This window comes from Rhinolophus sinicus, linkage group LG06 (genome assembly GCF_036562045.2).
Source record: "Rhinolophus sinicus isolate RSC01 linkage group LG06, ASM3656204v1, whole genome shotgun sequence".
NCBI lineage: Eukaryota > Metazoa > Chordata > Mammalia > Chiroptera > Rhinolophidae > Rhinolophus > Rhinolophus sinicus.
In genome coordinates this window covers 143,196,545-143,212,133 of record NC_133756.1, presented here as the reverse complement: position 1 = coordinate 143,212,133, position 15,589 = coordinate 143,196,545, and the positions used below count along the sequence as shown (strand labels likewise).

The 15,589-nt window shown below is 40.3% G+C and overlaps 2 protein-coding genes across 4 annotated transcripts in view; one reads left to right on the top strand and one right to left on the bottom strand.

Annotated features, from left to right (window-relative positions):
* Positions 1-2,450, bottom strand: part of QSER1 (glutamine and serine rich 1) — an 84,404-nt gene extending 81,954 nt beyond the window's left edge. The window contains exons 1-2 of one of the 3 annotated variants that reach the window (XM_074336184.1): positions 1,965-2,094; positions 126-227 (exon numbers count right to left, since the gene is read on the bottom strand). Coding sequence is in view for 2 of the 3 variants with exons in the window: in XM_074336186.1 (XP_074192287.1) it covers positions 1,965-2,146 (182 nt within the window). In the remaining variant the exon portion in view is untranslated. Of the gene's footprint in view, positions 1-125; positions 228-1,964 lie in introns of all 3 variants that reach the window. The other 2 variants (XM_074336186.1, XM_019738513.2) reach the window with 2 other exon arrangements.
* The window catches only part of CCDC73 (coiled-coil domain containing 73), a 253,095-nt gene that overhangs the window by 95,051 nt on the left and 142,455 nt on the right, over positions 1-15,589 (top strand). The gene's annotated exons all lie outside the window — the stretch shown is intronic.

Below are 15,589 nucleotides of genomic sequence, written 5' to 3'. Positions count from 1 at the left end.
GCTAACCCCATCCCAAAAATATATTTTTAAGGGGGGAGGGAACTTAGCATTTAAAAATCAATTAACTTCCAATAAACAGAAAATGAATCTCTTTTAGATTATGTGTTCCAAATGAATCTACTTACTGTTTTCAAATGTGTTTGGGAAGTCATTCTTTGTTACTCTGATAAATAACATTTGGAAAATATGACAAGTAGATTTTAGTTTCTTGCCTCAGAAGTATTCTGCTAAAAGAAATAACAGAAATAACTTGATAGCATTTGTTGCACTTACCTAACAAAGCATTTTTTTATTTAAAACAAAAAATGATGCACAAATACCTATCAGTGCTGTTCACTGAAGAGAAAGTAATTTTAGTTTGTAAATTGTTTTCAATGCAAAATCTACTTGAAAAATGATAGCCAAATTACCACAAAAATGATAATGATAATAGGAAAGGTGTCAAACATCTTTCATAAAACTTAAAATGTCTTAATTGTATATAATACAAAGTTATGACTGTTACAGAAAGGATTCAGCATTTCCGTGTTTAGTTCAAAATTAGCGCATCACCATTATTTTCTTTAAAAGACCTAAAATCCTAGGTCTTTTAAACAAAGGACTTGAAATCCTCTAAGGAAGTTTATTTCCCTTTTCTTGAACCAAATGTTTCTCATTCTCTCACAATCATCCCAAGGTACTATCTCACACAAAGACCAGCTACTCTTCGCACGTATTTTCCAAATCATGAAAGAGGAACTTTCATAAAAACAAAGAAGATAACCTAGAACACTGTAATATATAAAGTAAAAAAAAAAAAGTTCACTTCTGTCGTGACAATAACGAAGAAATCTGATGAGATCATAAAGCCACGAAGCTTCCTGTTGGTAGTTGAGGATGAAGTCATTAGCAACCCAGGATTCCCTGGTCCTTGTAATCAGAAACTGCACCTACCAGATTCTGCATTGTTCGGCAGAGGTGGCTTTAAAACAACCCGCTCCCGAATCGTCCAAACCAGACCACGCCTTCCAGTTATCATTCAAATGACCCGTTTCACAGTGTGGCACTACTACACATTTCCCGCGAGCTTAAATATCTAGTAAAAGTCAACATTTTAGATTCCTTGGTCATGTTGGAGCAAAGATGAACTCTTGAACCCCGCGCTACATAATGAACCAGAGCTTCAGAAGCCGAGATGGAAAAGCATGCTTCTGTTCTTCAACATTTATGGCCTTCACTGACGCCCCCCTCCAATTTCTTTCCAACTTTTAGTCACCCCAAGACACAGAAGGCAAAGAGAGATTCCTTACTTCCTGCTGTTGTTGAAAGGGGAGGAAACCGAAGAGTAACTTTGAACGCGTGGAAGAGAAATAGCTTAATCTTGGCCACTACTGCAAACATATGTCACCCAGCCCCGGGCAGCGTTCGCGCGCCACCAGGACCCCTCCCGAAGCCCCACGCCCGGAGGTTCTTCAGCAGCCCAGCCTTCCCGGGTCCCCCAATGTCAGGGACGCGGCTTGGCGCCTCTTCCTCTCCCGCCTCCCCCACTCTCACACTGCCCGGGCCCCCAAGACCACATTGTCGGTTCCAATACAATGGAATGTCACTGCCCCGAACTCGTCCGAGCCCCCTCGGCCCTCCCGGAGACAGTCTCGGGTCTCCGTGATCGCCGAGTTAAGTCACGGACCCAAACTTCACCATGTGAGAGCCCAGGACCCGGGAGGTGACGGAGATCCACGACTCCCGCCCAGACCCACGTCCCGGACCAGTCCGGGGCGCGAATCCCGCACTGGGCGCCCCCACCCATCCCGAGTCCACCCCACAGGAGTCATCAGCCGCCTCTCCGGCGGGGGCGAGGACCAGGAGACGCGTGGAGGGTTCCCGCCCGGCCCGGACCCCTCCGCAGTGCTGCACAGGGGCGAAGGCCCCAAATGCATCCCCGGCCTTTCCTGGCCCACCCGGACCCCGCCGCCCACCCTCCCTACCTGGCCTTGAGGCTGGGGCTGCTGCCGCTGCTGCCGCTGCTGGTGGCGGCGGCGACCGCGGCTCGGGGTTCGTAGGCCCAGGCGGGACCGGGGGGTGGTGCCGCGGCGCTGGTCGGGGCGGCGGGGGGCGCGGGCTGCGGCGGCGGGTCGGCGAAGCCGGAGGTCGCGTAGTTCCTGTCCATCGTGGGGGTTGCGTAGGGAGGGCGGGCTGCAGTGGGGGCTCCTCTAGGGCCCTGTGTGAGGGGGGCGGGAGGGGAGGGAAAGAGGGAGGGGGCGGGAGGGGAGGGAGGGGGCGGGGGAGGAAGAGGAGGAGGAGGCGGCGGCGGAGGGAGCTGCCCCCTCACATGGCCCCGGCTGGCGGACGGGCAGAGGGCGCGCTGGCCAGTCTGTGCCTGGGGAACCCCGGCTGCGGCGCGGGGCGAGGCCCGGCTGGGCGTCAGGGAAGGGGCGGTATCCGCGGCCCGGACTCGCGGCGGCGGCGGCGGCGGCTTCGCCCCATGTTGGTGGATTTCCCAGGATGCACCTCCCGCCCCCCTCCACCCGGCGGCCTCGCCCCGCCTCCCCTCGGTGCCCCGCGCTCGCGGCTCACGGGCCTCCGCCGCCACCGGCCGCCTCTTGATGGCCAATCGGGGCGGGGAAGGCTCGAGGCCTGCCCGGCCCAGCCGGCTCCGGGGACCCGGAGGGACGCCCCGCAGCCGTAGCCCGCGGGCTGCGGACTTCCCGCCGTCGGCTGCTGTAAGGGGAGCTGTCCGCGCTCGCAGCGCCCCGCGTGGGAAGGGGCCGCGCCTGCTGTTCGCCTAGCTCAAGGGAGGGGAAATTGAGCGGAAACCCAGCGTAAGGGGATACAAAGGGGGGAGGCTTGTCAGCGCTTTGCCTGGAGTTCGTTATTTGACCCTTCGAATTATTTTGAGTGACCCAAATACTCAGTTCCCACATCGCGATTTCTTTCTCTGAACCGAGTCCCAAACCAGAAACAGCTGAGCGGGCTGTTTTACAGTTCCGTTTACTCCCTTCCTGCCCAAAGCTTGTTCGGCTAGGGGAACCTTTTCCTGCTGTTAGGGGGAGATTTATATTCAAAGAGATTCAAATTAAAACGTTATTTTCCAATCCTCGTTAAAAAGTCCTTTCCCAGGGGCTCTAATTAACTGTCCCCACCCCCTCCCTGGGGATTTTCTCCTTCTGGATTTCAGAATCTTCTATCCCAAGATAAATATTCCCTCTTCATTGATCAATCCATCTACCATCTGGATGACTTTACAATAAATTTAAACTCCCGATGCACACTTTGTCTTGGAGTTTTTTGTTTGAGACTTGGAACTTCAGCAAGACTCTACCCCGAATATTTCCTCTGTGACCTCCAAGTGGTTTGTTGAGGGGTAATTTAATGATTATTTGAGGCTGTTCTATTGTATATGCGTTTTTTCTTCTACTCTAGTACTGAAACTTAGGGATTATAGAAAACATCGTTTGTTCCTTAAGGCATAAAGTAAAAGTTAAAAATACCAGTAAAATTTATATTTATTGGCCACCACCCTGAAAAACCAATTTGGTTTAACACCTATTATGTGCTTATTAGCACAGAAATCTATCCCTCAAGATAAGCCTAACATAAAAGTTTAAACAAATCAGGCCAGCATAGTAGAAGACCTAGAAAAAGCAGTTTAAACTTCCTTAATACCTGGTATTGGATCTGCTATTCCTTTTGAGACTAATTTTGTTCTGGGAGATTGTTTTCCTCCTGGCGCCTCCATCCTTTTGTTCTCATTCACTCCTTTTTGTAAATCTTTCGGCACCTGTGATGCTTGGAGTCTGATCCCAGGGTGGGGAAGCAAGGAAGTGAGTGGTGGTTATTTACAAATGAATTCAAACGTGTGGACACAAGTGACCTGGCCAATTTTATGTTAATTCCAGTATGCATTTACTGAGGATATCTTTGAAAAGTGGTTTTCCTTGGGGAAGGAATTTGCCAGATAATCTGAGATCCTGCAGAGAAGTAACGTAAATCTTCCTTACATTTATTTTTCTTACTGCAACTAGAAGTCTGTAATCACAATTTTAAAAGTTTTCACTACTGACTACTACATTTATAAGTACTTTTGTGAGCACTAAGGTTTTGTCTCTATGGAAAGTGTAGGAAGTGGAGTGGCATGCTATAAATGTTTTATGGCACTTAGTTTGAGATACTCTTAAATGGTACTCAGAGTGAGTTATGCAGGCAATACCAAACAAGTGCCACTAAAACCTTTATAGTACCTCACACCATTATGTAGTTTGTCACATAAATCAGAGAAAAGATATTAAGAGAAATTTTTAGTATTTAAAAATTAAAAATATATATATTACTGTCACCATATATGATCTTCTTTTGCCTATTAAGTGAAATTTCCTTAGTTTACCCTAAATCAATACACGTGTATTTCCAGTATTACAACATGTCTACAAATAATATCACTAAATCTTTTGGTAAAATTGATGATATCTAACGAATGTCTTCTTTCCTACTGAAAATTTACTCCGAACGCTGCAAACTTTTCATGATCTCTTTCAAATAATCCCCAGCTAAGCTGCTTTAAATCTGATCTAGACATGGCAAAATTCTACAAGGAGCCATGTGGTTCTTTATTTTTTTTTAACTTTTAAAATTTTTATTTCAAATGCTTTTCCAGGACCCATCAGCTCCAAGTCAAATAGTTGTTTCAATCTAGTTGTGGAGGGCACAGCTCACAGTGACCCATGCAGGGATCGAACCGGCAACCTTGGTGTTGAGAGCACTGAGCTCTAACCAACCGAGCTAACCTGCTGCCCCCGTCATGTGATTCTTGTTTATATAAAAATGGTCGTTCCATTCTTTGCGTGTGGAACTTTTACTCATCTTCCAAGATCCAGATCAAACATTCTCTCTTTCATGACATTCCCCCAACTTTCCAAAGCAAAACCAATTGCTTCCTTGTCAATTGCCCTATGGTGTTTATATGCTTATATTTAACAGTACCATATTGCATTACAATTAGCTGTGTGTCTTTTTCTTTCCCTCACAGATCATGAGTTCTTTAAAGGCAGGGGTGTATTTAATCCATCCTTGTATCCCCAGCACTTAGTGCTATGTCTGGCATGATAGTAGGCTCTAAATACATATTTATTGAATGAATAAATACATATTCTATTTTAAAAATAACCATTCAGAAATTTCATTTAGTCACATTTAGTCATTTAGTCAAACTGGGGACGGGGTTTGAAAATTGATTAAATCAAAGGCAGTTTGGTTGCAAGATGAATGGAAATTCTACACTTAAGGAGTCTTTCCTCGACCCCTACCCCTATCTTCCTTCTGAGTTTATTGGCTAGGACGTAGTGATGCCTTAGAATATGTCCATGAAGAGTCTCTCCTCATTTCCCACATCTCCCAATCTTCGTCCCCTCCCATTAAAAAAAATCAGTATTTCAGCCAGTAGGAAGCTTAGAGTTAGACTGAGTGGTTCATCATCCTAATTTTGTTGTTGAAACTGAGGCCCAGGGCTCAGCAACTATCTTTAAGGTAATGGAGGCAATCAGTTGGGGGAGGGAGCAATGGGACTTCATCTCCACTAAGGCAGTCTTGTTTATTAGCTTGTTGGGAAATGCAGAATTTGGGATTGCCTGATTAGAAATGTGGTCAGTAAGTCCATATATTCCAATGTTACAAACAGACCAACCATTAATTAGAAAGATCCAAGAAGGTCAAGTTTGTGGTTTCACTGAGAATATCAGGGGTATGTTTATAGGAATTGAGTTGATTGAGGGGGGAGGGGGCTTAGTTCCCATTTTTCCTTTCTCTTCTGGCATTGAGGGCAACTATAAGCTCTATCTTTGCCAGTGCAGCCCTATTTTCTGTTCTGTTAGGTCAATGTCAGACATGAAGTTAAAACATCAGAAATGAAGTGAAGTCCGACTATCATTTTCTTAGTCTCCCAAGTTTGACCCTATCAATCATCTTTGCTCTCTCAGTTCCCTGTCATACCCCCCAGGGAGACAGCAATGGAGTCAGAAGAGCTGCATTTAAGCTTGCTTCTTTGGAAGCCACAGCCTCACTGGGAGGTGTCACTGAAAGACATCGATGAGACATTCCTCCCATTCAGATGAAGAAGCATCTTTGATCATCAGTTTTGTATGTGAAGGGAGTGGTCTGAGCTATGGATATGGATGGACTCTTGGGCTCTGGTGAATGGCTTAGCTGATCAGGGTCTGGAGGAAGAAAGATTGAGTGATTGGAGACCAGAAGGTCTGGGAATGGCGCACAATTTAAATATGAGCTGGAAAGATAGGGGTGTCGCCTGATCATAAGTCTTTCATTGAGTGTATCTTTTATCTCCGTGAATATATTACAGGAACTTTAGACTTCATTCTGTAGGTGATAGCTATTATCAGAATAACCAATATGTGTTGAATGCATATGTGCTAGATCCTATGCTGAGGGCTTTACATGGATTGCCTCATTTAATCCTCAAAATATCCTTAAGATGTGGGTATTAGTAATTATTATTCCCATTTTACAGGAAATTGAGGCTTAATGAAGTTAAGTAACTTCCCCAAATTATACATGCTGATATAAATTGATGGTGGTGCAAGCGGAGCTTCAAACCATCTATGTTTAACTCCACAACCCAATAATCTTGGTTAAAGATTTATTGCCAGGCTTCTCGATTGAAGAGTTACTATATTTCCCTTTATAATTAATTAGTACTTTGTGGGTATGTTGAGACTGAAAATTCCTGAAGCCTCATTCTTTCACTATTGGTTTTAGCATCTATGTTAGTTTCCTGTGGCGGCTGCAACAAATGATCACAAACTGAACGGCTTAAAACAACAGAAATTTACTGTGTCACAATTCTGGCGGACAGTCTGAAATCAAGATGTCTGCAGGGCTGTGTGCTCCCCCAGGAGGCTCTAGTGGAGAATTCTTCCTTGACTATTCCAGCTTCTGGTGGCATTCCTTGGTGTGTGGCCACATCACCCCAATCTCTGCCTCTGTCTCACAATGCCTTCTCCTCTGTATGTCTGTCTGCTCTTCTGTCTTTTATAAGAACACTATTCATTGGATTTAGGGCCCACCTGGGTAATCCAGGATGATCTCATCTCAAGATGTTTAATTTAATTACATCTGTAAAGACCCCTTTTTCAAATAAAGTCACATTCACATGTTCTGAGGAGTAGGACATAGACGTAGCTTTTGAGGGACCACCAATGAACTCACTATAGCATCCATTGATGATACTTGCTTGAAGTGATTATTATTATGTTTGCCGATAGTGATTTTTCTAACTCCATCATTCTTCCTATCATCATTAGTTATTATTCTTCTATGAGAAGGAACTTTTCCTTATTATTATCTATCTATCTATCTATCTATCTATCTATCTATCTATCTATCTATCTATCTATCTATATCTCAATATAGACTCATGGATTCTTATTTTATTCAATGGGTTTGTGCAGGAGGATTAGCTCAGCAGGTCCAGGGCCCAAACCTGGTACATTCCAAAGAAAGGTTTGGCCCTTGCCAGCCTCCAGGGCAATAACTTCTAAGCACTTGGAATAACTAGCCTGTTAAGAGTATCTTTGTTTACCTGAGGCCTTGGCCCACACCAAATAGGTTATGCTAACAATGTGATTTATGGTGGGGGCTTTGGACCACACAGTAGCAGCTTAATATCTGGACAAGCTGAAGAATTAAGGTCAGTTACCAGGGCAGTCAGCCATGCCTGTGTGACCAATGCCCAGTAAAAGCCCTGGGTACCAAAGCTCAGGTGAGCTTCCTGGTTGGCAATACTTCACGTGATAATGTATACAGGACTCTACTGGAAGAGGACAACTGCAAACTTGCATTTGTTCTCCATTATACTCTGCGCTATCTGCCTTTTTCCATTCCTGATTTTAATCGTATTCTTTTACTATAACAAACTGTAGTTAACCATCAGTATAACAACTTCTCTGACCTGTGAGTCCTTGTAGCAAATCATTGAAAGTGACGGTGGGGGCGGGGGCTGGTCCTTGAACATGGGATTATAATCTGTTAAAATAAATATTTATTTATTTTAATGTACAAATAGTCCCATATTTGGTCCAATATCCAAACGTTAAATGACTTCAGTATACTTCCTCACAATAAGTAGCCATGAAAACCTTTTAAGCAAAGAGTGACATGATCAAAGGCATGGGAAACATTTCCTTGTCCTTCCTAATGTCTCACTCTAGTCTACGTCTTCAGCCTGGATGGAACACTGGGGTACCGACATGAAGAACACAGTACTTTCATACGTTTACACACACATACATACACACACCAACACCAACACCAACAATAACAAACAACAACAACAACAACAAAAACCATTTCACTACTTGGGATAGTCCCCTTTGTCCTGGTTGTAAACACAACTTGAGATAAATATTTTCCAGAGGTTTTGCTGCTGGAGGACTGAACCTCAAGCCAAGTGTAGTAGAGCATGTGTTCTCAAGCCTCCAGCTTCTCTCAGCTGCAGCCTAGGTGTAAGGCACACTCTGTTGGTTTACATCCTCTCCCTTCTCTTGTTACTTCCTGTTCCCTTTATCCCAAAGCCCTAGATAAGGGGGTGGTAAAGGAGGTTTGTTGGGAAAGATCTAGACTTCACCTAATTTTCATGCATGTTAATGTTAGTATATATAGATATACATATATATATATTAACTACTAAGCATACAAGCATATCATTATTTGGTATCAGATTCAGTTTTGTCACATGGAATTTTTTCAGTTTCTTAAGTTCAAGATAAGGTGGTCTCGAACATCTTGTGAAAGTCAAAAACCCTCTCCCAAATTTCTGCAAATTCTGAAGAAACTTGTAGTCTCTTTTTCCACATGTCTTCTGCTTCCGTGAGTGCTTTCTCTGTTCAGGGGAAAAACTGAAATTCAGTGTCTTCATAGAGTTCCACACATGAACACAGACAAAGTCCACTCACAGAGAACATTTATGAAAGTAACAAAGCAAGCACTAGACTATTCATTATACCAGTTTTATTGTATTTACATATGCTCCTTTTTTTACTGTTCATGAAACCTGCCTGCTCGCTCATGACTTTAAAACGAAACGTGACATGTTGCAGCAGACCCCTCTGGTGCCCGCATCACATCCCTGGCTCACCTCCCAGGCAGTTTTGACTTACTTCATGCTCACAGCATCTTACCCTAAGACTCTGTTATGTATCTTTCTTCACTCCGCTTTCTTTGACACCACTGAAGCTCCCTGAAATGCAGGGGAATTTGCATTTCCCCATTAGGAGATACCCTCAATCCTTGGAGAACGGAGAACGGAAGGAAGTCATTGGATAAACACAGCCGCCTCCCAGCTTCCAGGTGGGCTGTTATGGGAAGCATTTTGCACCTTTCTCAGTGGTCCTCACGGAAGTGAGCCTTTATTACCAACAATAGCAACTTTGATAAAATGCCCTCTGGCTTGTCCTTCTGCCCTGTCTCTCGCCCTGCTCCATCATTCTTGCTGACTCCCAATTCAGCTATTTACATCCAAATCATTTTCTCCGGTTGTGCTTTTGGGGAAACATGTCTTATACTATTGTTTGCTGTAACTACTTAATTTTAGTACTGCAATTTAAGTTTTTATGTATGTCTTGTCATAAGTGGCTGTCCCCAAATCTCTCTATATCATCTATTGATTTTCAACAAAGTTCCAAGATAATTCAGATGATTTGGTTGGGGAAAGGACAGCCTTTTAAACAAATCTTGCTAAAACTGCATTGTTGAATGGGAGGAAATTAACTCTGATTCTAAGTTCATATACACACAAAAATTTAGACATGAGTGAAAGCTGAAACTATAAAATGGCTAGAAGAAAACATAGAAGGAAATTTTCACAACCTGGGGCCGACGATGATTTCTTGGCTAGATAAACACACAAAAAAATGAACATAAAAAAAGAGCTGATAAATTGGACTCCATCAAAATGTAAGACTTCTGCTCTTTTAAAGACACTGTTAAAAAAATGAAAAGGCAACCTGAAACTAATAAAAAATTTTTTTTAAATAAATAAAAAGGCAAGTTAGGACCTAGAAAAAAATATTTGCCAAATATATGTGGCCAAGGACATATCCATAATAAAGAACGCTTGTAACTCAAAAGTAAGAAGATAAACAAATCAATTTAAAAAATGGACACAGATTTGAATAAACACTTGCTAAAAGAAGATAAGTGAATGGCTAATAAGCATAAAGAAAGATACTCAATCTCATCAGTCATCAGGGAAATGCAAATTAAAACCACAATGAAATACCACTGCATACCCGCCAGAGTGGATAAAATTAAAAGACTAGTAACAGCAAGCATTGTCAGGGATGTGGAGCCTCCGGAACCTTTATACATTCCTGTTGGTAGTGTAAAATGGTTCATCCATTTTGAAAAACAATTTGATAGTTTCTTATTAAGTTACATATACACCCACATATTACCAGCAATTCTACTCCTAGGTGTTTACCCAAAAGAACTGAAAATATATGCCCAAAGACTTGTATATGAATGTTCATAGTAGCTTTATGTACAAATTCTTTTTTTTTTTTTTAACTTTTACTTATTTTAAATGTGTTTTTTCAGAACTCATCAGCTCTAAGTCAAGTAGTTGTTTCAATCTAGTTGTGGAGAGCACAGTGGCCCATGTGGGGATCAACCAGGCAACCTTGTTGTTAAGAGCGCTGTGCTCTAACCAACTGAGCTAACCGGCCACCCTACAAATTCTTATGAAGAGGTAAATAGACAAATTTTGTTGTATCAGTACAATGAAATACTATTCAGCAGTAAATAGGAACACACTACTGACATATGCAAAAATATTGTGCTGAGTGAAAGAAATAAACGACTAAAGAGTACATGTCATATGATTTGATTTATATGAAGTTCTAGTATAGGCAAAACTAATCTATAGTAACAGAAAGTGGATCGATGGTAGCCTGAGGCTAGAGAGTCAGGAAATTGACAGTAAAAGGACAGATGGGAACTTTCTGCAGGTGAAATGATTGTTATATCGGTATCTACATTTGTTAAAACTCATGGAACTGCTCACTGAAGATGGCTTCATTTTATGGCATCTAAATTATACACCAATAAAGTTGTTATAAATGAAAACAATCAGAACACAAAGTGCTCTTGGAAATTAAAAACAGAATAATCTTAAATTAAAATTGAATAGAGTTGGAAGTTACAGTGTAAAAATTATGCAGAACGTAGAATAGATGGAGAAAGAAATGGAAAATAGTGGATCAATCCAGAAGTCCAATATTCAATCATTAGGAATCACACAAAAAGTGGAGAAAACAAAGGAGAAGAAACTAGCAAAAAAATTATACAACGAGATGTTCTAGAATTGAGAGGCACAGATCTTCATATTCAAAGAAGGCACTGGGTGCCATGAACAATAAACTTGTACCAAGGCCCAGACTATTCCAACCCACAGCTTCCCCATTTTAAACGCCAGTTCAAGTCAAGTTTTTGTGACTTTCAAGTAGACCTTTTAGACCCTGCTTCCTAATCTATTTACCAGTGACCCCTACATCATTTCTTCTGGTCCCGGAGTGAGAAAAATATGCTTCGAGTTAGCAATGTACTTCAGACAATACTGCACTAACTTTGTAAGGGTGTTCCTAATCACCCCACCTCCCTTTTCTCTATGGTTCTAGTCCCCAAAGTTCTCCTTCTTGCCCAAGTTAGTTTCTCTGTTAGAAACATGACTAAGCTGTTGTTAGGACAGGTCTACATTTTGATGAAATGTGGCTATTCCGCCTAGGTTTGAAAAGCTCATCGCTGTGTTTCTTTCAGTATCTTGTCATGGCAGTAAACATCTAGAACATGTTTTTGAGTCACTTGATATTTTATTTATAGACTTCATCGAGTAAAAGGTGACATAAAAATTATTACTAAAACCATTTTTTTCCTACGCTTCAATAGCATATAAAGTATTTCTTAAAACTTTCAATTGGCCCTAAGAAAACCTTTTGTCTTAAAAGTAATTTTTTAAAATAAACTTTACATTTTAGAGCAGTTTCAGCTTCAGAGAAACACTGAGTGGAAAGTACAGAGAGTTCCCATATACCCCCCCGCTTCCCACACGTGAACAACGTGAGCAACGTCCCACCCTATTAACATCCAACACCAGAGGGGGTACATTTGTTGCAATCAATGAACCTACATTGACACCTCAGTATCTTCCAAAGTCCATAGCTTAAGTTAGCTCATTCTTGGTGCACATTCCCTAGGCCTGGACAAATGTATAACAACATGTATCCACCACATGTATCATATAGAGCCCTTTCACTGCCCTAAAAATCTCCTGTGCTCCAACTATTCAACCCTTGCCCCTCCGTCTACCCCAAACCCTGACAATCACTGATCTTTTTAATATCCCCATAGTTTTGCCTTTTCCAGAATGTCATATAGTTGAAATATACAGTAGGTAGTCTTTTCAGATTGGCTTCTTTCACTTGATAAAATGCATTTAAGTTTTCATGATGTCTTTTCATGACTTGATAGCTCATTTCTTTTTAGCACTGAATAATATCACATTATCTGAATATACCACAGTTAACTATTTCTTTACTGAAGGACATCTTGGTTGCTTCCAAGATCTGACAATTATAAATTATAAATAAAAGCTGCTGTAATCATCCACATGCAAATTTTTGTGCGGACATAAGTTTTCAACTCAATTGGGTAAATACCAAGAAGGACGACTGTTGGATCAAATCGGAAGACTAGTTTTGTATGAAATTGTCAAACTGTCTTCCAAAGTGACTGTACCAATTTGCACTCCCATCAGCAATGAATGAGAGTTCCTATTGCTCTACATCCTCACCATGTTTAGTGTTGTCAGTGTTCCAGATTTTGGCCATTTTGATAGGTGTGTCGTGGTATCTCTGTTGTTTCGACTTGCAATTCTCTAATGACATATAATGTTGAGTATCTTTTCTTTTTTGGTGGGGGAAGGATATTGGGGAACATTGTGTTTTTCCAGGGCCCATCAGTTCCAAGTCAAGTCGTTGTCCTTCAATCTAGTTGTGGAGGGCGCAGCTCAGCTCCAAGTCCAGTTGCCGTTTTCAATCTTAGTTGCAGGGGACACAGCCCACTATCCCATGTGGGAATTGAACCCACAACCCTGTTAAGAGCTCGCGCTCTAACCAACCGAACCATCCGGCTGCCCCTTGAGTATCTTTTCATAGGTTTACTTACCATTTGTATATCTCCCTTGGTGAGGTGTCTGCTCAGGTCTTTTGCCCATTTTAAAAATCAGATTGTTTGTTTTCTTATTGTTGAATTTTAATAGTTTGTTATATAATTTAGGTAGCAGTCCTTTATCAGATGTCTTTTGCAAGTACTTTCTCCTAGTCACTAGCTTGTTTTTCATTCTCTTGATTAAAGTAATTTTGTATGTATAACTCAATTGGATTCAAAAAAATTTTAAGGTAGTCTAAATGTGTAACATGAAGTAATATTTAATAATAACCAAGGTTTACCTATGCGTATGATACTTCATATTAATGTGTTTAAACCAGAAGTACTGTTACTCCTATAATTTAGTGGAACATTACTATACTTTTTGATTTTTAAATAATATAGACATAGGTCACAGAAATAAATACAGTTTTAAGGAGTAATATATTATGAATTTGTCTCAAATAATATATTAAGTATTAAAACTGTATTTGAGAATAGCACTTTCACAACTGCAACTAAATTGTTTAAACAGAGTGCTAGCCCCACTGGGTGACAGATATATACAGCAACACCATGCTGTAAACATTGTTTTGAAAACATGCATTCTGTTGTTCACATTTAATTTATATAATTATATGCCATTATATGAGGAAGAAGTATGTTTAATTGAAACAAGCAACAGATATTTACTTAGTATAAAGTTTATTCACATTTATAAAAAGTGTCTGTAATAGGAAATCCATTAAAACTAAAACATAATCAAAGCTGTAGGAAAAATATGCATTATGCATTTTAAAAAATGTGGTTTTTTTCCTACATAATGAAAATACTGATGTATTTGTACTGGATTGCCTTAAACTCTTAACCTGTTAGGAAAACATTTTTAAACAAAAAAAATGTTGGAGGAAACACAATATATAAGATTGAAGGCATCAACCTACATCATACATGTTTAAAATGCCATATTGGTGATCTACAGAAGAGCCTAGTTTTAAAAATATTACAGAAATTCTAGACACTCTTCGAATGGTATAAGCACCATATGCAACATTTCAAATCAAGCTAATAACTAATAAAATTTAATTTACATTCAATTAGAACAATGATATGAATAATATGAAATTGAGTTTTCAAACAGCACTAACAAACCTTTTCTCATTAAAAGTTCTCTTGTACATATAGAAAAAGTATACACATATAAACTATCTGTTAATAGAAAAAATTGATTAGAATTTTACAAAGGGGAAACTAAAGAGACAGAGGACACTTTTGTTCCAGTTTTTAATTGTTCTGAGATTTTTTCACCCACTCTGTGTTTTCATGCAGTGGGAACATTATTAACAGATGCAAAACTTTCACAGTTTGTGCTCTTTGTAGAATTATCTATCCTATTGAAGATATAACCTTAGAAACGTGTATTTCTCTTTTTCTAGTCCCATCCCCCCTTTTTTTTTTAATCCATATTCCGTTCATTTCCTGATGGTAATAGAGAGGAAAACTGATCTAATTAAATATGAAACTTTGTGTCAAAGTTGATTTAATGGTGAACACTAATCAGTTGCCTGGGGAAGAAGCACAAACAAAACAGACCAATCAAACAAACAAAAAAAATCCACCACCAAAAGTACATGAATAGAAAAGGGTGAATGAGAGAAATACATGTCAATAATTTTATATTGAGATATTTTCAATCATTATAAATATTTGTCAATTATGGTTCTGTCACATTTTCCTTTTTGTATTTAAAGTATTGTGAGTTCAACATTGAATGCTCTACAAATACCAATGATTTCACTATCTTAATGATGAATTCTAAATTCATTCAAGTTAGCGCAACAGTTTTATACCAAATGATAACACGTTACAAACCTAGGCTGCTGTTGTGGGGGTACCTGGGAGCCGTCCCAGGTTCTGAAGCTAGCTTTGCAGTTAGATTCTTATGAGGCAATGGGAGTAAACAAGTTAGTGGAATATTTCAAATTATGATTCAATAAGATATAGCATATCTTATATTTCTATTCATCCTAAGAAATACATGTGTGTGAGAATGAATATATGTATACATATATATATGCAATGTATGTGCCTATTTATGTTTATGTATATATGACAAACACTTATAAATTTCTCATACAGATTGAGAAGTAACCAGATCCCTGGATTTCATAATTTGAGACAGTGTAATTCTATAGATACAGGTGGGCCTACAAAAATATGCTTGCTCATTCTAAACCTAGCTCTCTCCAACATGTCAGATTTTGGGCAAGTTACCCTTTTATGCCTTAGTCTCATTGTTACAAAGTGAGCAAAGTAGAGTTTGCCTCTGACCTTTTAAAGAGAATGAAAATAAGCGCAAAGTGCAAGGTGCAAAATTACTTGAGACAAAGTGTTTATGTAA